Source organism: Sphaeramia orbicularis, chromosome 1 (genome assembly GCF_902148855.1).
Source record: "Sphaeramia orbicularis chromosome 1, fSphaOr1.1, whole genome shotgun sequence".
NCBI classification, from domain to species: domain Eukaryota; kingdom Metazoa; phylum Chordata; class Actinopteri; order Kurtiformes; family Apogonidae; genus Sphaeramia; species Sphaeramia orbicularis.
Window position 1 is genome coordinate 42,421,511 of NC_043957.1, and position 23,570 is coordinate 42,445,080.

Below are 23,570 nucleotides of genomic sequence, written 5' to 3' on the forward strand. Positions count from 1 at the left end.
AATGTGCTAAAATGTATTTTAATGAGATGAATTGGAAAACAATGACAAAAGTGCTGGTTAGCTGATGTTTTCAACATATATATGATAAAATGTTATTACACACATATATTGGTTTAATCAATTCAGTTTTAATTGTAGAGCCCAATATTACAACAAGGTCACCTTACAGAGCTTTACAGAATTTACTGAAGTGATTAAAAAAACACAAAGAAAATAAGAAAACAATCAAATAATTAGTTAGTTAATGCAGTTTATGCGCATTTATACGACAAATTTGTAAATCTTCCACTAAAAAGAACCTGATAAGTGAATGTATTGTAACATGCAGGCAGTGTTCTGAAGTGGATCTAGTAACTCTGAGACAAACATTCATTTTGAGTAAAATCCATTCTCAATAATTCTCAGAATTTCTGCCTGTCTTGGAAACTACATCCACCTGCATTTTTTACTTATTTTTTCGATATTAGTGACTAAAAACTTGGTAAAGTTTCCCTGCTTTTATTCTAGAGGCATTTTAATTATAAACCAGTGTTATTACACAAGGACAATAGGAGATAAAAAGGTAAACTATGATTTGACAAGGCATTCAGTGTTGTATCTAAATACTCCCAAATACTGTTTCCTTACAATAAAAAGCAAATTGATTAGTGCATAAATATACTATGGATAATATGGAGTCTGAGTATTATGCCAACACATAAGTGCAATAACATAGTAATATTCCAAAATTATAAACACATGAGTTCATGTGTCCAAAAACAGTCAAAACCCTTGTCATTTCTATTCTGAATCTGTGACCTGCAAGAGAGAAGGGTAATTAAGGACTGTTGTGTATGTGAGGCAAAAAGAGTGACAGAGATAGAAATGTACATAGAGAGAAGATTAGGAGAGGAAGAAAAGATGAACCAAGATTACCAAACAAGGCCAAATCCCAGAGCCACAGAAATCGACCACCCAGAGGCTGCACCCAATGGCCCAACCCAAAACGTACCCTCGGCTGAGACGGGTCAACAAACCTGCGCACCTACAGTATGAGGGTGGGTTCAAGCTCTCGTGTTGTTTTGTGGTGCACAAATGCACAATAAAGCCAGCAATTGTTGATGAATGTGTGTGGTATAGTGTTCGAGATCAGACACCTAGACTGATGCTGCTGCCAGTCGCTCAGGGGCAAATGAGTGTGCCTCTTCATAGTGTCTACAATTTTCATTCATCAAAGCTCGGTAGAGTCAGGCGCTTGTTTGGCTGATGATTCAGACACAGATCAAATAGACACAAGTATAATGAGGGCTTAGGACAAAAGAAAGGAAACGAGGAGATTCATCAGTGTTATTGCAGACAGATGCATGGGATTAGAGCTTGTATTAAAACTAAATCTAAAAACAGGCATCAGTCCCTTACTTTACATGACTATGTCCTTAATCAGAGGTTGTTTTAAAACATTTCTTCTCTTGTGTAAAGATAGTACAAGCACAAATTTTTAATCTAATGAAGACAGCCTTTTGCGCGCCATCAATTTTTCATTGTCTGGTTGTTGGCTAAGGCTACTGTTGTAGGTTGTAAACTTTACAATGTCACCTCTGACTCTGAGTCACACAGGGAGGGGCTGAAAGAGGAACAAAAAGAAATTAAGCATGAAACTCACTAAAGTATAACTGAAACACCTACAAAGGCTTAGACAAAGTTAGAAGTGTAGATGATCTAAAGACTAAACGTGATGAAGGACTGAAGCAGCTAACTGAGAGAAAACTGCACAACGGAGATGAAAGGTGCTCCCTCATTACAGACAGGCCTCCCCTGGGGTCGCCTTTGGATTTATTCTACCCTTTTCTACCTTTCTGAACCACAAACACTGGGGACAGGTGAGGGTCAGGAGATGAGCGTGCAAGTCCATCACAAACAAAAACACCCAAGGCCGTGACAACAAACGGGAATGAGATAAAAAAATTATAGGTGTGGGAAAGTCGTAACAGCCCTAGAGGTGAACATGCGTGTAAAGAAAAATGAATAAATAAATAAATAAATAAATATCACTATCGTAACTATAAATGGCTGAGCATATGGTACAGTTGTTACTGCAAACTGCCAGTCTAAATGAATACCTCTGCTTTTAACCTGTGCTTGAGATAATGAGATTAACTGCTGAATATGTTGGAGATATATATATATATATATATATATATATATATATATATATATATATAGAGAGAGAGAGAGAGAGAGAGAGAGAGAGAGAGAGAGAGAGAGACAGAGAGAGAGAGAGAGAGAGAAGCAGGGAATAATCTTTTCATAACAGGAATCTCCACAAATAGCTCCTCTATGGTCTTGAGGATCAGCCTGATAAGACACTGATGATGACAGAAAGAAAGAAATAGAGAGAGAGAGAGAGAGAGAAAGAGAGAGAGAGAGCATGTGCTTCAATCCACACAATGGTGAAGAGGAAGTGTAAGGAGACAGAGGCTTGGACCTGCGCACACACAAATACACACAAACAAAGGAAGTGTGAAGCAGACAGTGGACCAAATGCCTCGCCAACACCCTCTCCAACCTTTGATGGACTGACCACGATCACAATAGAGGCAAGAGGCTGACACACACACTTCCACAAACAATGGACCGGTGTTGCTCCACCATGTATTTTTCATCCAGATGTTAAAGCTCATAAACATAACACTTTATGTGGGATGATCATTTGTCATCAAAATTAGATTTGAGTACAGTAATAACAGATGTGTGAGAAAAAATAAGTAATTCAAGAAGGGTTGTTGAATGTTTAATATTTACTTTTAAATGAGATTTGAGTTTTGTGTGTGTAGGCCTAGTTTATATAAAAAAAAATCTGCAGAAGTTGTCATGGCTTAAGCTCAATAAAAGATTTTCTGCAAAACTGTCAAAATAAAACAATCAAAATTACAGTTAATTTGCACCTCTGTAGCATTTGTCAAGTCATCTCACTGTATATCAAACAAATGTGTGCACATCCCATCAACATAAAATATACAAAACTTCTCACTTCTAAACACTAGAGCTGCATTTTCCCTCTCAAAAAATGCATCTGAATCATTTCAAAACCAGCAGCGTTACATTTTGTTGCAGTTGTTGTTTCTCACAACTCAGAATCTGTTGAAAAGGTTGATTTTTTTTACACTCAACTCACAGCAAATCACTTGCTTTGAAAATCACTGACATCTCAAAGGTGTTAAATCACTGTTTGCCTGTAAAGCACTGCCATATGTGGAGTCCACTCAACCTTGGCTTTCAGACAATGGTACAGAGAATTACTGGGCAACACTAAAGTCTAAATGCTTAAAGCAAACACTGAGTAAGTTAACATATACACACTCACACGAACACGCACACAGAAGCACACGCCAAGTGAAACACGTCTGCACTTTTAGATGCTCAGCGGTCTCCACACATCAGAGTAACTACCAGATATTATCTGCACCTAAACCTACACGGTGCACAAAAAGTAGAGAAAGAACTGGAGAAATACTTATTAGAATTCAGTTAGGAGTCATTTGAAATCAAATGTCAATACAGGGGCCAAAAAAACCTCTTACACCCACCTGTATTAAGTTTCTTTATTTGTTCATGTGAAATTTAAGTTAATCAGTACTTTAAAACAAAGTTATTTATATCATTTCATGCTCCACAAACACAGCAAAGCATCTCCAGAAAATCCACACATCAGAAGCCCCCACTAATCTCCAGATCAAGAGGCCAGAAAAAGATCGCACCCGCAGACACACACACACACACACACACACACACACACACACACACACACACACACACACACACACACACACACATGGATCCAAATTATTGCTCATATTTTTCTTATTAGTCATGCACGAGAGAAGCAGATTAGTGATGGTTTGCTTTAGGCTACAACTGGGATGGAAGAGGAAGAGCAACTCAGAGAGCAACTGTCAGAGCATTCAAAACATAACATAGAAAAAAAACAAGAAAAGCACTTGGAGAGCGCAAACCTCTACCAAGGCAGATCAGTGGGCCCCCGTGCCCTCCCCGATCACCACCAAAATTTAATCATTTCTTCCTTGTGCCAGTATCAACATTGAAAATTTCATGAAAATCCGTCCATAACTTTTTTAGTTATCTTGCTAACAAACAAACAAACAAACAAACACGTACGCACACAAAGCAAAGCGATCACAATACCTAAAACAGAGGTAAAAACAGACCTTAAAATGTACTTTTATGAGGGTGCCATACCTAGGTTGGGAGTAAGTATCACGTATGATAAAATGAGAGGAAGGGGATGGCCAGAAAAAGCAAAGATTTAAGGGTAAACAAGACACCATACATTCAAACTGCTCAGTTTTTTTGTGTAATACTGGTCAATTATCACCATAAATCCAACTGTGTAGGCTCAAAAAATCACCCTTTTACATTAAAGTGCAGCTGTTACCAGTCTAAAGTGAATAAAAAGAGTGGGTATGATTTATTTCTACAAGCTCCAAAACTGGAGAAATACCATTTCAACACATAAAGAGTTACTGTGTGAGTCTGACCACATTTCGTAAGAATTACAAGAGGTGGAGGTCTGCTTAGGAAACCAATGTGAATACTTGGAGAGTGGTTAATGATGCCAACCATATGGATGTGAAAAGAACACACACAACTTTAAGTAGTGCCTGGAAATTTCCAGAATGCCTATTCCAAAGTGAAGAATTAAAATTACTGTTTGGAATTATTTCTAGTCAAATGAGATCAAAATAATCCACACATAATCATATCTCCTATATTCTTGATGACATTTAAATTCACAAGCTTTTCACTTTTAACACTGCTGGTTGTAAAAACACTTCTTTAAGTTCCTGCTGCCATATTAACTCAATTCCTTTTTCCAGTGAAATAACTCAATTACTGTTAAAACCTACTGGACACCATCAAGTCATTCAGTGTATGCTTTGCTTGTTTACCAGTGGGCTACTGTGTGATTTTTTGATCATTAGCATGGCGACAGCTTTAAAACAGCACTTCAGTGACGTAAGTGGTGACCTTTATGCTTTTGCAGAACTGGATCCACGCAGGACTCGGTTCCATGTGAATATGTAGTGCCAGACTGAAGTGTGGCTGTCTGAACTAGCTTGCAAGCCTCATTTATTCGTCAAAAATGTTTGAGACACGAGACCATAAAAATACGATGTCTGTTAACATCTGACATTTTGATGAATTGCTCTGGATATGGGCGGAGTTTACACAGGTGTCAAACATTTGCCAGCTACCTTTCAGCAACAGTGAATCATGGGGCTTTGGGTGCAAGGTTTAGCTGATGACTAGCCCTGCAGCCACACTTGTACAGCGTTAGGTGTGTGTTAATGAGGAACAAGCTGGGAGTGGTTAGATGGTGAAATGTGCCAAAGGGATGGAAGACATATCACATAAGAATCAAACAGAAATGTATGCTTGTTTGTGTTTGTGGATGCTTGCCTGTTTTTCCTAGCTATGTGAGTGATGTCTTATTAGTGAAATGTATAGTTGGATGACAAATTGAAGGAAAAACCGACATACAATATCAACATACAATATGCAGCTTCAATACAACTTGTCTTAGATTCTGCAAGTCTGTAAACTATGAACTCCATTCTTCTCATCGTGATGATGCACTGTTTAACCCAAAGTATCCCATTAGCACCGGTGTAGTCCAAGGTATACGCCGGTATACAAAGTATACCTACTTATTTTTATGTCAGTATCGCATATAGGCTACTCACTTCTAAATCCCCCCTGATGTGCACCATTCAGTTGTATCTGAGCCAAAGTGCCCATTTTTTTCCCCTAGGATGGTGAAGCCATGACCCGCCCTACTCTGCCTCTAATTGGCTAGTTGTCTTCACTGATTAGATTGGTTAACTTTAGGAATGAGGACTGATTAGCCAATCAGAGGTAGAGTAGAGCAGGTCATGCCCTGGAAAATATTGCTAACTAGCGCTAGCCACCTCTGAAACCTGACTGGACACCTCAGGTGCCAGTGCCACCCCAGCTGATTGACAGGTCACTGCGCCTAAACGTCTCTCAAGTGAGTGGCACATATCGAGAGAACCTACTTTCAGGGAATACATAATTCTGAGGTAAGTTTTAAGGTTGTTTCTAAATGAGTCATTCATGCTTGTGTGACCAGTAATACATACAAACAGCTCCTGATCAAGTCATGATAATTTTATAATAGTAAGCAAATACTACTGACGGATTTTTGGGTAAAGTGAATAGAGTAGTCTTATGTGTCACAGTTTCTAAAACAGGGTGTTTTTCTGGACTACTTTTTAACAATGGCAAAAAATGAGAGTATAACAACATCTCCAGGGGCCACTACACCACTGCCCATAGGTGTTCAGTGAAGGCCATAGCATATTATGATTTACATTGTTTACACTCATCACACCTTTCACTGAGCCATTGTGTCATATAGATGGAGGCATTATTATCCTGGAAGAGACAACTCCCATCAGGGTTTTCCTTTAATTTGTTTCTCATCTATATGACCTGCATATCCATGCTGAGTTGTTTAGTGACACCTCTGACAATAGAAAGTGCAGAGCTCTTCCTTTTTGTCTTCCTCATGTTCTCTTTCCTGTTTTTGATTTTTGTCATTTAGTCCATGTTATGCAGTACATGTGGACTGAAGACCAGATTCCAAAGCACCATGTCCTTATGTTCTGTCTGTGCAGAATTAGCCAGTGGGTAACGCAGGAAGTCAATGCCCTGACCTGTGACCTCCTTTGAATCCTGACCTCTAGCGAGTCACGTGATGTACTGTGCAGACATCTAGGCTGTCATGACAAACACAAACCAGGTTCAGCCAGGAGATTATCAGTGATCTAGAGGCTCCTTTTGCAAATGTGCACTAGGAGGGTTTGAGTTTCAGTCTGATTTCTAGCAGCTCCAGCTCCTGTGTCTTGTGTCATTTTTTCAATAGTGGAGATGACAGAGGCGCTGCAGATAAAAGAGACATAGAACAAAAGACTTGAGAACTATGACAGATCTTATACCAAACCAAAAATAAGTACCTGAAATCACCTTCTATCACTTCTTTATAATACAAAACCTTTGATACACTAATGCTACTAGGGATTTAATCATATAGATTGTATTTCTATTAAATTCTTATTGTAGACAATGGATACTGAAATAATATAGTGCTAAAATAAGTGAACATCATTTATGCATCTCATTTACTCATTGGATTTATGGATATGAAAATGCCTTCTGTGACAAAAAAGGTGTATTTTTGTCTGACACACAACACTGTTATCTATGAAATTTGCATATTAAAAATATCTGTTGCTGGTATACTTCCAATGATTACTATCCTTCCAGGTGTTGACACATCAGATTCCAGCTTGTCTCTCATTTTGCTTTTTGCACAAGTAATTTTCTGCCCTTCAGCTCTAAACTGACAGGAGGAAGAAGCCAATAGATATGAACTCATTCCTCACGTGACAACCTTGACCTACTAAAACAGAAATGGTAGCAACGCTCACAAGACATATATATGTATATGTCTGTATATGCCTGTATATGTATAAATTAGTGAGAATCAGGCAGAGAATATATATTTGTGTGTTTGCATCTGTTTGTTAAAGACTTGCACCTGTTGGCAAATTGAGTTTGATTTATTTGCATGGCTGACCCAAATCTACTGCTCAGGAATCTAAGGAATCTAGTGTATTAAACCAAACACAAATAAATAGAAGGAAGTGTGGGTATGTGGGTAAGGTATGTAAGGAGGCTGCAGCATCCTGTAGGTAAGCTGTGGATAGAAACTGTATTTCCAGTTAGTATTTCAGAGCACATACTCTCCTGACACCAAAGGCATCTCTGTGTTTAAGAGTATTTCCTCTGGTCACTTAGACACACTTCAACATTTTTGCGATAAGCTTTGATGCTCTAAACTGCTCACTTATCCACTCTTTCACTCCCTCTGTCCTACACTGAGACACAGTTGGTTTATTTACTTTTGGAGGTAATGGACAGTGGTGATATGGGGGCTTTGGGTGATGAACAGGAGCTGTAGTCAGACATGGGACTCCTCCTCGTCCCTCTGCTCCTCACTGGTCCAGGGGGATGATAGCTCCACTCCGATGTATGAACGGGGCCTAATACCATCCAGCTGGAGGTTGGCAGCAGTGACTGAACCTCCATATGTTCAGCAGATTGGATTTGGTTCACACTGATGACCTATGTGTGTACTCGGTCCTCACTAACTCTCTATTAAGAAACAGGATTGGACAGGAAACTGGAGAGACCGGACTACAACAGGAATATGCAACTGTTGAGAATGATTTGGTTTGCTAGTAAATATGATTCATCTGCTCCGCTTTTCAAAAAATACAAACTCCTGTCAGGTATTATTAAGAATATTTACCAGACCTGCATCTTCATGTATATACACTGTTGGCCGTAACGTTGGAATAATTTTGCTTTCAGACACATTATTCTTTTTATTCCTTTTTATACACATCAGTAATCACCTTCAACCTGGTCCAAGGATTACATACTGAGTCCCAGTTACACTTCATCTGTCACAAATAAATCACATTGTCACAACCATTTCATGAGAAGAGGGAAAAATATTGTATTATATTCATGGGCAGCAGCGTATGTCATTTTAACTCGTGCTTTGGCAACGCTTTACCCAAATTTTTAAAGTTTTCTTCAGTCTTTCACAATTATTCCATCTTCCATATTGTCATATTTCAGTTAATCAAAATTCACTGAAACATTATATGTTTATATGATATGTGGCTCAGAAAATGGATGGATGCATAATACATTTCTAGTATAAAATCCTATCTATGTCAGTTACTTTTTTTTTTTTTCTTATATTATATGGAGGTCTGTATTTGTTTGTTTGTTTTTGGTTTTTTGCTTGTTTGAAGAGGTATTTTCATGAGTCTTTTGTGGCTTCTACACTCTCTTGTGCTAACCCTAACTAAACTAAAATAATGGGAAGTGTATTTGAATGGTAAACACTCAAACCAAATGGCAAAATTCTAGCATTAAGTGGGATTCCTGAATATAATTACATCCATTAAATGGTCAGAAAATCCAGTTATTCATACTTTTATTTAATTTGCAGCTTATTGCTTTGTCATTCAAAGGAAAATCACATGTCTCTAGATCTCGTCACAAATAACTGTATTTTTTTTTTTTTTTTCTTTTTCCAAACAATGATTCCTGTTTTCTCAGAGGACAACAGACTCCTTATAATACTTCTACTCAGACAGTATGGACGCAGAAAGTGAACCATGTCATTGTCTGAAGAAAAATGTTTCAGGCCTCAGAAACCATAAAAATGAGACAAAACCCCCTTTTTCTATTTTACTTTTACTGCTAATAGCTGTAAGGCAACGAGACAAGCAAAAGACAAGCAAATAAGAGGCTGTTAGGTTACCGTGTTGTGGCTTTATTCATCTGTAGGTTTTGAACTCGATCCTCAAAACTTCATGCGTACGAGGCTTAAGAGAGCCAGGCTTTTCTAGCTCACATTTCAGTGCGTGCACATTCGTAAAAACCTCTTAAGTGGTTCACATGACAGTTATACTGACCCTGCAGAAAGACAGGCCAAGAGGATAAAAGACCCAACATGTTTACAATTCATTAAGTTTGAATGAAAGCTATTTGAGAAAGCAACAGATGTACATCCAGGAACCCACAGAAAAAAATGCATGCCCAGTTTCATTTCAGACAATATGAAAAAAAATCAAATTTTTCCCTTTTTTTCCCACCAGTACATTAATACAGAGTTCAAACAAGCAGTGGAAATCTTAGTGACCTGTTGGGGCATTTAGACTCCAAAAATGTTGGACACACATTATGTTCACTGACCCTGACCTCAACCACACATCCACAAAAAACATTAAGCTGTCAAAGTGTCACTTAGTCAACATGCTAATGCTAAGCACTCCAGTGCTTGAATTATTACCAGCTGTAAGGAGATAAAGCGGAGGTTCGCCTAGACACAGAGGGTGACAACACTCAGTCAGTGGCCTTGTGTTTACCTATTCAGGCTGGCAATGGGGTTACGATCCCTGAGTGACTACAAGGTGAAAGGTCATAAGTAACGCCCTTCGATTAGAAGAAAAGGACATTAAGTGACTGCTTGTCTTGAGAGAGCTCATGTAGAAACTCTAAATTTCTCCACTGGAATGAACAGGGAACAAGGTATGGCTTAAGTGTGGTCACATCAGCACAATTCAAGCCACTTCTGAAAACACACCCTGAAAACACCCTATAGCTTTCACAAAGAGCTTATGCATGGATGAACATGATGCCATTTAGTGTGAATCTGCAAAACAACTTATGATCTTGTGATGAATCACAATCTTGACCAGACACAAGCTTTTCCTCAGAGGCTTTTAGAAAAAAAGGTTTTTGAAGCCTCCAAGAAATGCATAACTCCTTCCTAAGAAGCTCACTATTCTATTGTCTAATTGCTACCTAAGACCTACAAAATGGTATGTCTTTACTTTCAGAAAACAAAAGAATGCCACAAACAGAAGTTTACAACATTCTCTGTTAGATCCAAGAAAGCAACTAGAGGACAGAGTAGGGTAAGAAAGTCATTTTGTAAACACTTCTCTGAAAGCTGCACAGTTTTTTTGTCTGCGATATGGTCCCAGCTGCCAGGGATACTAACAGCCCTCCTAACACTGTGACAAATGCAGAACGGAAAGTATGAGGAAAGAAAAATGGAAACTGTCTTTGCCCGAGGACCTAGTGCAGCTGTCAGCCTCCTCATAAATAAAAACATCAGTCAAAAACCAGGTCATACATTAAATGGAGGTGGTGGAATGTCATATGAGCTTCTTCAGTAAATTATTCAGTCAAAACACAAAGTGCTTTGTCCTTAAGGGATACTGGAAGTGAATCATTTCCCTTTCTCTTATCTAAGACGAATCTAGTCACTATTTGTATATTATCTGCAGCTCCATCTAAAGCTTCAGGTAGATGATAGTTTTTGTAACATTTGTGTGGTTTCACCGGATCGTACTATAACTTAACAGTAATACTGTATGGCGCATGACACTACTGTCCATAGAACGGCTGCTTTTATCAAAGTTTATAACAAAGCATACACTCCAGTTACTCCACTTGTTGAAAAATTATAGATCGTTTTAGTGATCTAATACTCAACATATTCGTGTTTATTGCCAAACAGCTTTTGTGACTCACAGACTTGTGACCTGCCTAAGGAAAAACAAATCCTCTTGGTGTAAGATAAAAATCTCCATAAATATTTTGGAATCACCTGGGTGATCATCCTGGATCATCCATGCGCTGAGGGAAAACATCTGTGTCCAAATGACCCAAATTTCCCAAAGATATAATCTTTCTTAAATGCAGCTGGCAGGTTAGCAGGATGTTAGAAGCACAGTGTGATGATGGGAGTCACAGTGTTTTCATTTCATATGGTACAGTTTTAGAAGGTCAGGTACACTGGTACTCTGTGTTTTCACATTTATGCTTTAATGGATGAATGTGTCTGCTTTGAAAGATATTGTAATTTCAACTAAAAGGGCAGTATGCAAGCTTTTGCCAATGCCAACCATACATTTTTTCATAATATTATTAAACCACAAAAAACCACATTCAACATACACATATGGACAAAAATACTGGGTCACATCACACCTATAGATCGTAGGACTTCCCATTCTATTAACTGATATATTATCATGATGAAAATGTTCATGTTCATTGTTGTATGATGTGGCATTAAGATAAATGACAAAATCAATATTTCTTTTAAATTTTACTTCCTGAGAGTTGAAGAAACCAGATTATTCCTTGTGGCTTAGGGTTATTTATGGGCAGAACATGATAAATAGTTCAGAAATCTAGAAGTAGCACATTTAAAACAATTGCAATGATGACAGTGAAAATGTTAATGTTCAGTAAAATTAAGTAAAAGCAATGTCTGAAGCATTTTGTAGATAACAGTTTTGCCCTAGTTTATCCTAAAACAAAATAAAGTTTATTGTAATGATATTTATTACAATATAAAACTATATTATGATGGTCATCATTATCATGTAGCACAGCAATGTTACCATGATGGCAGTGAATAGCTAAATTCAATGTGTCCCATTACTTTTGTTTGTATAGTATATGTTTTCCCTCTTTAGATTGTTGGTGCCACAGGTTGGTTTAATTGACTGACCGTGCAAAGTCCTACAATTATCTGGGTCTCTCAAATGACAAATGGAACCACTGGTGTAGTCCAGGGTGTACGCCAAAATATGGCGTATACCTACTTATTTTTCGGTCAGCACTTCTAAGTCCCCCTTATGTGTACCATTCAGTAGAATCTGAGCCAAATTGTCCATTTTTTCCCCTAGGATGGTGAAGCTATGACCCACCATACTCTGCCTCTAATTGGCTAGTACTCACTGTCTTCACTGATAAGATTGGTTAACTTTAGGCATGAGGACTGATGAGCCAATCAGAGGCAGAGTAGGGCAGGTCAAGCCCAGGAAAATATTGCTAACTATCACTAGCCACCTCTGGAACCTGATTGGACACTTCAGGTGCCAGTGTCACCCCAGTTGATTGACAGGTCACTGTACGCCTTGTTGAAAGATGCGTGATTATTTGAATTGCAAATGAGAAAGGCAGAGTAAACGTCTTTCAAGTGAGCAACACATATCGAGAGAACCTACTTCCACGGAATATATAATTCTGAGGTAAATTTTAAGGTGGTTTCCAAATGAGTCGTTTAACATTCATGTGTGACCAGTAATACCTACAAATGGCTCCTGATCAAGTCATGATAATTTTATAATAGTGAGCAAATACTACTGACAGATTTTTGGGTAAACTAAATAGAATAGTCTCACATGTCACTATTTCTAAAACGGGGCGTTTTTCTGGACTACTTAGAAAAAAGGCAAAAATTGAGAGCATACCCACTTTTCCAGGGGCCACTACACCACTGAATGGAACTGAAAAACAGTTCTAGCCCTTGTACGTTTTTATGGATCTGCTACAAACCTTGTAGTTTTTGCATATATCCTGCTGACAAATAGACCAACACAAGTGTAACATAAAGTCCGCAGTGGAGGTAATAATAAACTGTATATCTCCATCAAACTGACATCTGTCAGCACAGACGCTGCTGGAAAACTGTTGGGGAATTCCCCCAATCAATGGCATTTCAAGGGTCACATATGCCAACATTTGGATTTGGATTAGCCAAAAATCTCCTGTGGATTCACTGAGTAAATTAAAGATGCCTAACCCACTGAGATCTGCCAAAGCTGCAAAAAAAAGCAGCAGACACAGGAAATGAAAGCCACTGGGGAGCAAACAAACAACATACCATAAGATCAGGCACCCCAAGAGGCAGTTAAGTCACCAGAGATGAGACCATTTTAATGGAGCAGTAAAACAAGTTCTAAGTACCCATCTGGAAAAGATTCTAGTGGAATGTAGCTGTTTTACAACTAATGACCAGTGACAAGTCGTCACGCCACCAATGGACAGGTACCAGTGTTTTTAAGAGGACAGCCTTGCGTTACAGCTATTAAAGACATGGCAGGCACATTAGCTGTGTCATTCTAAACACACACAATCACCTTCCATATGAAAAGCTGTGCAGGTCATATGAACATTAACATCCATTTGCGGTTACTCACATGTCATATCCTGACCTCCTGTTTACCCTTATATATCACAGGTGCAGACAGATCAATGTGCATGTAGGAGGTGCTGAAACCTGCTTCAAGCACAGATGGCCACATACAAGCAGTGGATTCATCATTCTAAAAATACATCTTATCCCCAACGTCAGTGAAATCATCACAATACATTAATCAAATAACAGTATGTATTTTCAGCATTTCTTACATAAGTGCTTGCCCATTTTGTGGATGAATTCAATCAATACCAGGCAATAAACTCTTCATTTTCAGTTCCTTGGTCTCTCTTAAACCAAACAAGACTTCTAACACAGCAGCACCAGTCAATCAGTAGTATTGATTCATGCTGTGAACACAGGCCCTGATGCCGGTAAAGGAGACTCTGTCTGTACCGACAAAGCTGCACTGCTCACAGCTCTCACACCATTTCTGCTGACTGAGGGAGTAAAGGTGTAGGAGTGGACTGGCCTGAAATTCTGCGGTGTTAAATCAGACATTCTCAAGCACCGAGGCAGGAGCGAATTCCACCATGTGTGCAAATATTTGTGCACTCCACTTTGGAAATCCCAAGCTGTGCCAAATCTGTGAGTTCTGTGAGTGTCAGCTCTGAAAGTATCACACATCTCCAGGTCAGTGTGATGTCAATGGAGACATGAAATGTCTCATTCGTTGTTGTAGCTCGGTTATATCTGGCTGACGGAGTTTGTGAAGTAGTTGACTGTTTGCCCAACCACATCATGTGACAGATGTTGGAGTGAAGAATGCACACAGAGGAGGGCATAGAGAAATCAAGGGGCATGAATCAAGTGGGCAACTTGTGATTGCACTAAGAAATGCCAGACGTTCCATTTGAGAGATGATTAGTTCAAAAACAATCAGAAATCAAAGAACATGGTTGATCAGTAGCTTGGGGCTATGGCCATGTGCACATGCTCATGATGTGAAGGGTTCAGAAGGCCTCATGTTGTGTGATTCTTCTTTTTTCTCTGCTTACCACTGATCTTATCAATTTCTACACCGAAGCATAAAAAGTTTCAAAGTAACCATTAAAATGATGTGGCGTTACAGTGCTGATATTACACACTCAAACCTTTATGCCTGAATGCCTAAAGCCGTTTCCCTGGATCAAACGTCACTACAAGTTCAGACTAACTTCTGTGAAGACACATCAGAGATCACTTGATCAATAAAACAGAACGATGCATTATAATGAGAGAGTTGGAACAGAGTGAATTCATGCATCAAAACGATAGAGTGAGAAAAGACTCAAGGAGAAGGAGCCCTGTAGACAAGCAAAGTAAACAAGTTTGGCGTGAGCTTGGTGGAGTCACTGGGTTTAGCAAAACATTCCAGAGTCTTCGAAACAAGCGGGCTTGTGAGTGCACAGGGGCAGAAACAAGGGGGCTTTAAATCACTGAACAGGAACAGCGCTGAAGGACTCCAATTCAATCATAAATATCTCAAGAGTGTTCACCCTCACACACCTACATGTCAGGTTTAGGGACTACCAGTCAGCTAAGTCACAATGTGATGATCAGACCAAATGACTTGGCAAACCTAATAAACCAGGTCCAGATAACATGGCTTCCCAGCACAGAAATGATATATTGCATGTATGCGTACTGTGGTTTCTACAAGTACAGAAAAATAATAATCTAATGATTTACACTAAACAAGAAATTATACTATCACATTCATAGTATTGATTAAGAAAGATAATTATGCTGATTTAAGCTGTAGTTGATGCAGAAGACATCTGAGCTTCTGATGAACATGGTAAATAGTAACGACTTTTGTTAAAATAAAATCTCATGTCAGATCACTATATACTTCCAGAGATAAACTACACCCAAAATGTATAAATGAAGTGATTTTCAATTCCCCCCTTGGGGGATCAATAAAGTATATCTTATCTTATAATATGCTGCACAAAAGCGTATCATGTCAAAGCGTTGATATAGCTACTTCCAAAAGTACTGGAAAGAATGACAATAGCAAATCAACAATGATAGAAGCTTACAACCACAGGAAACAATGCAAAGATAATGACTTCAAAAAGTAGGTTATCTGGGAATTTTTTTTTTTTTTGCTTTGAAACAAGCCAAACACATAAGAACTAAAAAAAACAAACAAAGAATATCTACAGTTTCTTTACAAGCCAAATGTCGGTCATGTTAGATGTTTATGTCATTAATAAAGATTATGTAATATGGACACTAATATAACTTGACCATAATGTACAGTACACAGCAGTTGTTTGCCAGACTGATTGTGGCATTAAACAAAATGTGAAAATACAACAACTACATAAAGATAGATCTGGTTTTTGACTGACATGACTTGAATTCAGTTGCTGGTTAAAAATACAAAACAAAAATGAAAACATTGCAGAGATAGAAAAAGATGAGGCAGAGAGAGACGATATGTCCTTGGCCCACGTCCCACAGTCATGTCTAGTCGTGCTTGTCTGTAATCTTATAGGGCACACACGTGCATGCTTAAACAATGAGTCAATGTGCGCTTTAAGGTACACGGTGATCAAACGCTCACTCAATTACACAAACATGCATACAAACACGTTTTTATTGTCGATTTCATTAGCCAAATTGGACACTTTGCTCATTAGACACACACGGGTCTTAATAAAAACTTAACAGACACAGATATGAGAGGAAATAATGTTAGTGTCCTACTTTGTCATACCCTCATGACGAGGAGGAGATGCAGGCTTAACATTAGACAGTGAAGCAATTCTTCTGCCTTGATAAAATAATAAAGAGGCACTATTTATAGACACACAAATTGCGCAGCTTGACCTGAATGTGAAAGCAAAGTGAAACGTGACATGCCAACAAGGAAGCTGTTACCTAGAAGGAACATCACGAGTTGTTGTACAGAATCAACCTCTGAGATTACTCACGTAAAGATGGTGAAAAGGCTGCATGATAAAGACAAAAACACTGGCACACACAGACATAAGCAGATCTCCTGTGGGAAAGGAACCAGCAAGAAAAAAATGTCAAATGACTACATCATTCCTGCCTTATGTTATTTGGAAAATGTCTCATTTTAAGGGGGTGAAACGTGCTCTGAGAACTTTGAAGACCTCAACATGTTTGAAACACATGTTGCAGACAAACCCACAAACACTTTGATTATTTCTAACTGTACTGCTGTACACACCACAAACCAACAAACATCTGAAGATAATGAGTTAAAGCTAAACATCAAAAAGAACAGCCGTGGATGTTTAAGACGAGGTAATAAAATGAGCTAAACTCTCCACTGTAGACATTAGTATTCATCTGAAAAAGGTCTGAGTTTTCAAACTAAATCTTTAAATTAAACTTTAACATGTCTGCTCATTCATTGGGTGAAAGTATCTTGTTGAAGCTAATTTGTTACAGGGTCACCTGCTGTGATTTTATTCAAGGAGACCTCTGATGATGTCACAACGGTTAGCCCCTTCTGACTTTCTCTTTGGACGTCCCTGAGGCGTGAAATGGCCCCGCTGGGTCCTGTAGGGCCACAATAGGTCCTGGACATCTGTGTGGTTTAACAGTAGGCAGGGCATGAGTAGCCCAGAACATGTCTATGGACCTCCTACCGGCCCACCCTTAAGCCTCACACAAAAGCCTAGTTGCTACTTAACAATAAGACAGTCATGCACAAATTCACACTCAGCCTCTTTCACTTAATGACAACATATAGATTATCTTGTTTAACATTTGTTTTTGCAGGTATGAAATGTGCCAAAGTGTACCAAAAAATATCTAAGTCAAGGTTTCATGTTGCAGCGTAGTTCATGATTCTTGTGGCATTTATTTGATCCAAACCACATTGGTTCATTTTTAGATGAACAAATGTTGAGAAATTTCTGATTTAACCCATAAAGACCCAATTGTCCACGGGTGACCAAAACCATCTACTGATGTAAAATGTTTGATTCCTGTTGATTCACTTATCCTATCAATACGTGTAAATAATTAGTGTAAAATGCAGTTTTTCATCTTTTCATGGTCATCAGATATGACCCATTTGGACGTTCAGAGGCTCTGTAGTGAACGTGGAAACACCGTCATCTTCTACAACACTGATTCACCAGTAAAACCCATGGAGTTAGATCAATGACAGTAGATGGAGACACCTGTTTTTTTTCAGTTAATCATAGATTTTAATGAAAAAGTCACTTTTTCTTCAGTTTTCTCTGTTTCTGATATTATAACCCTCAACTTTAATCAGAATTTTTATGAATATCTACACAATAAGTAAATACGATACAAGAAAATACTTATCACTGGAAAACAAAGAGAATATTGTAATAATGATGATAAATCACTTAAAAAAGATTAACTAGCAAGAAAAATTCCTTTGGGAACTGCCACAAAAGTAGCACTGGGTCTTTATGGGATAATAAGTATCCATCTGTGTTTTTCATGAGTGAGGTGGTGTAGATGGGGTTTGACTCCACTAACAATTAGCACAAACACATACCACCTCTGCTTCTCTGCTTCTCACATGAGTTCAGTTGGTTAAAAATACTCAAAGACCTTTAAAATCACACAAACCTCTTTGAAAGAAATGGATTTTAAGTACCAGTAGAAACAATATGCCTGTCGGTGCCTGACAATATGCTCATTGTTTTCCATTTGTCACAAATATCTAGACATCTATTTACATCTTCATTCCATATTTGTGAACTCCTGCAGTGTAAGACTTTGTGACAACTGTGCACAGAGGGACCCATTACAGTGCATTATGTTTCAATCAGTTTGCATGTGTAATCAGCTTTTAATTAGCATCTGATTTACGTCGGCAACAGCAAATTATTCAGCTCTTTCTGCAGAGCCCTGGATGTGATCGACCATAGTGTTCTGCAGTCCATTACAGCTGACTGCTATTGTGAGCTGTATATAAATGTTGGCTTGATGTTACTGTCAACTTTGAAGAAACCACTGATAGCACTGTGTAATAGTCTCAGGTAATCATTTTTTTGGTTTGTTTTATTTAAAGCAAAACACCATATGTTTAAACATACACTTGTCAAAAACAAAACCACCCAGTGTTTAATGTGACCTTATTTTACACTTAACATGCCTTTAACTGTTTCGTTCCAAGTCTATATGCTGTTCACTCCATTAATCTAGCATTTTATATCAGGGATGATTTACACTTTTAACCCTTTGTCAAGGAGAATCCCAGAATAACATATGCTTCATGTTATTGTGGTATTTTACGCTGGAAGTGCTTCTGTGAAAAGAAAACTCCTTCCTGCAGAGTTTTTATAATACTTTGTCGGTTGACTGTTCCGTCTTGGGGTTTTTTTTGTCCTCATATTTCAATCCAGAGGGCCAACGTGCTGTTTAGTGTCTTCCATCTTTATGGGTTGGTTCTTCTGCCTGTCACTAATGGATCAACTGCCAATTTGTTCATGTGCAACAGTAACTCTACTTGGACAAACTGCCCAAAATACGTTGCTAGAGACAGAGTCATTCTGTGCTGCAGAGGGATTAATTGAGTTCAATTTCTTAATCAGATTAATCATGATGATGGATAAATCCATGTTAATGCATTAATTTTGACAGCCCTAATTTATTTATTTTATCTATATTTAGCAAGTACTTGCAAATTCCTCCATAACAACATAGTCCAGACTAAGCCTGGACAGAGTTAATTAAACCAACAGCCCTATTAGCCTCTATTCACATAGCTTTCCTATAATAATGAGGGACAAAGTTCTGGTTGTTACATAATGGTTTTAGCTCACTAGCATTGTGATTAGCATTACTAACTAATTGGGCCTCTAAGGTAATAAGCCAGAATAAATATACCCTTTACCATGATTACATCAAATTTCACATAGGTGGTGCTAGATTAAACAAAGCTTTGTGTAAATGTGACATGGTCTGTTACACAATGTTCAGACATTTCAGGGTGAGGGCTGAATAGTTAGCACACATAACTGACTGTTGAGGGGACAAAAGAGGATGTCATCATAAATAACGTGAAAGAGAAAATAATTCATGTGCTAAGTGATGTTGACATAATTCAGTGAACAGTTGTTGTGCACTCACGGCTGAGTGCTGCTACCTGAACAGCTCCTCTCATCTTAGACTACAAGTTCTGGATCACCGGTGTAAAATATTCATAATGCTTTCACATTTTTTGTTATATAATGCATCACAGTATCTATACACTTTGGATTATTCTACACAAAAATTATAAACTGCAGTTTCCTCATAACAAAAGCATGCTTTTAATAACAGTAGTGGAGGTCAGAAGTAGCTCACCACCAAAAATTGGAGGCTGTATCTTAACCTGAACAGAGCTAAAGTTTATCTGATTCCACATGGCCTTTGACCTGTTTGACTTGTGTGCAGCTAAGTCATACAGTATCAGTTACTGTCTTCTTGGAATTTCATACCTTTGGCCTAAAGGACGGATTGTGGAAAAAAATGAGCGCTCTAAGCAGGGGATTGTCAGCCCCTTGTGTGTTCCATTCATGCACCTTCACTGCCCAAGGAAAGCCTGTATTGAAAGAGGGGGTTAATTTAAGCGGGTTTACAAGGAGAATAGGCCGATGAAGTAGTGATCTTTTTCATCACGTATCCGATAAACAACATGCAGAAAGATCAGAGTGTCAGCTGAGGATAAACTATGTTATCTGGCACATGTTTTCCCCTTAAGCTGTAAACATGCTTAAATACGTGATGTGATCATTTGGATGACAAGGATGGGAAATGTCAACAAGGCTATCAGTTTTCAGGATGCGTGATACTGCTCATCGGACATGCAGCCGTTACGAGTATGCCCTGAGTGTTATTAGCTAATGCAGATGCGTCATCAAGGATCACATACCATAATGAATAACATCTTCACGCGCCATAATAATCTGTAATAGCATTTTGTTCCTGACACTGCTAAATTTGACATCATGCCCAGAAAAGTACATTAAATGAGCATGTTTTCCATTTTTAAGTACTTAAAACCAAACTGAATGTCCAATAATATTTATTTTATTGTATCCTAAAGTATGAGACATAGCATATATAATACAGCATAAAATATACAGTATGTAGCCCAAATACACTATGACTGTTAGGGTAACTGAGTGATTTTGATCCATAATTTAAGGACTCGCACAGAACTTCACACTGAAAGCTTTGCATAACAGGTTAATGGGTTGTCCACAGATGTGGCAACAGACATGCTGACTAAGAACTCCCATAACTCTCCTAGTACAGTACAAAGTGTTCCTGCGCTATATGGCCAGCAACGCACATACATTTAGAGCCATAATATTTAATGGCACATGTATTTCCAGCTGAACATACAATATTCTGTATAAATCTAAAATAGAAAGTCGGTAAGTAGGTAAAGAAATAAATTAGTGACATTCCAGGAAAGCTAATTAGATCCTGTCGCCACTGTTTGACCCACTTTTCTACTTTTTCCTTTCATGTGGGACAGTGAGCTATGTGGCAACAGTCAAGAAGATCCTTGACAGTGTTTGTGGAATATTTATTACCCAACGCTTTTTACTTCAGTAGAGAGGTTAGGCCACAGGGCACTGACCCCTAGATTTAATGGTAAAATGCTGCATCCCCTCTCTGTCACCCGCCTTTGAAGATGCACATCTGCACCTGCACACACACACACACACACACACACACACACGGAAGTTGAGGATATTTCATGATGAAGCTCAATTCCATGCTCCTCCTTGCCCTTAAAGATGCTCACACTGATATTAAAACATTTTGATGTAGGCTGAGGATAGAAATCTTCAAAGCAGGTCTGATTATCTGTGTTCTTAGCTTTTGCGAGATGTTCGATCTCATAAGCACTGTATTATTTAGGAGCCAGTGCCTAGAGGAACTAGCCAGGGAGCTAGAGGGCTATTTTAATGGACTCAGTCCTGCATGGGTACGACCACTTCATTAGTTTTTCATGGGACAAACGTGGTAAGAGGGTTGAAGCTATGTCTAAGTCTGAGGCTATATTCATTTGGGTCACCTCCATATGTGGCTTTAAATCTGATACGAAACTATCTAATTTCCATATGACCTCAGTCTGAACAGTCATTATGTCAGTCTTGAAAACATCGTTCGTCACTCAATGAAAAAAAATTGGCCTTGATTATACTATACCTCGTACTCACTATCATACACTCATGACTTTAGTAGCCTACACAGAACACTTCAGCACAGTATGTGTGTGTGTGTGTGTGTGTGTGTGTGTGTGTGTGTGTGTGTGTGTGAATAAATCTGAACGGAGCACTGAAGTGTTGAAGTGTAAGCAGAGTCATAAAACTGCATACACATGTATCCACCCACATACATATACATAATCAAAGTCACATGAAACACACAAAAAAATGTATATCTGATGATGATAATCTAAGGTATGGACATGAAAACAGGTATTTGGTGTCCGTATCTTGAAGCAGTTCCCACATATTGAAGGCAAACTGTCTTTAAATCTGTTCCTCAGAAACCCTGATGGCAGCAGACAGCTTCCTTGCAGCACTCTTCTGCCTCAGACAATGACAGTGCAGTTTTCCTATCCTATTTGCTAACCCTGTCAAAGATTCTTTAACTTGCAGTATCCTTGGGAGGCACCAATATCAGCTTAAAGTGTAAATCATACAACATACACGCCAAGACTCATATTAGGATGTGCAAAATACAGGCAGGCAAACACATACCTGACAAATGCCCACATACAGACACACATGCATACACCTGCTGTGTCAATCACTGTCAGAGTCACTCACCTGACAGTCGACTCTCTCGGCCAGTCTTGCTGAGCATATCTAGAGCTTTGGAGGTTGATGATCTGATGTGGTCACTGAAGGATCTCTGAAGTAGCAGCAACCTCATAGAGCGAGACATACCTGCTTCAACCAGACCTACATAGAACTGATCCAAACCTAAATACGTCAGACCAGATCCTCACTTTGTCTCCTCACCTTATTGTCGTCCTAGTGAAGTCTAATTTTGCAAATATTTCTTAAAGCAATGGTAAGATTACTAGTTTATACATCCCAGCTCCATCCCCTGTACTGGTCCTGCTTCTGCCTCCCTTTCTTTCTGACTCTGTTCTGCTCCACTGTAGATTGTACACTCCCGTCTGCGGCACCAAGCATCAGTGCGGTAACTGCTGGGACACATCCAGCCAGTGCTGCAATGCTCTCATATTCTATTCTGTCAGTGTGTGTGTGTGTGTGTGTGTGTGTGTGTATATGTGTGTAAGTGTGAGTAAGTGCTTTCTAATACAAGCTCCAGTGCTCTCTGTGAATATCTGAGTGGTTTACAGTCACGACAAGCATTCTCCCACCCTGTCTTTTTCATGTCACTTATATTTCTATTTCTGCATCCTTTTTCTGTCACCTTCCTCCTCCGCTTACACCTGCCCTACCCCACCGAGACACAAACAGCATCAGTGTGTGTTATATAAGCCAGTGCCAGGAAGGCTGTGTCCTCAAGTCCTGTCCTTGTCCACTAGCGGCTAAAGCAGCAGACAATGGTGAAGTCAAACCAAAGGGCAGGATGTGACATAATGACAGAGCAAGGATAAGGTTTAATCGAATTATACACAGCTGCAAGACAAATGGTTGGTAGTAAATACATTTTGGGGGACTCAGCAACAGCAATTTAACTCGGTTTTAATGTACCACAGAAACCTCTTAGCTATACCCTACAGCTGATAATCACTTTCCTCACCACTCTGCCATGGAAAATGGTCCAACTCACAACATAACTTTACTGTAAATACATTACATTAGAAGATGAGCATAAAAACAGACACATACAACACACGCAAACAGCTATTGAGAAATAGGTGTGTACTGTAAATATTATATAACAAAAACTAAGCTACTGAAATGGACAAAAACAACAC

General features: G+C 38.7%; 1 protein-coding gene across 2 annotated transcripts in view; it reads right to left on the reverse strand.

The window, feature by feature from the left end:
* The window catches only part of dlc1 (DLC1 Rho GTPase activating protein), an 81,610-nt gene that overhangs the window by 25,619 nt on the left and 32,421 nt on the right, over positions 1–23,570 (reverse strand). The window contains exon 1 of one of the 2 annotated variants that reach the window (XM_030138631.1): positions 22,444–22,792. The exons of the other annotated variant lie outside the window; for it this stretch is intronic. Coding sequence (XP_029994491.1) covers positions 22,444–22,561 — 118 coding nt within the window. The 5' untranslated portion in view covers positions 22,562–22,792. Of the gene's footprint in view, positions 1–22,443; positions 22,793–23,570 lie in introns of those variants that run through there. 2 annotated transcript variants of the gene reach the window in all.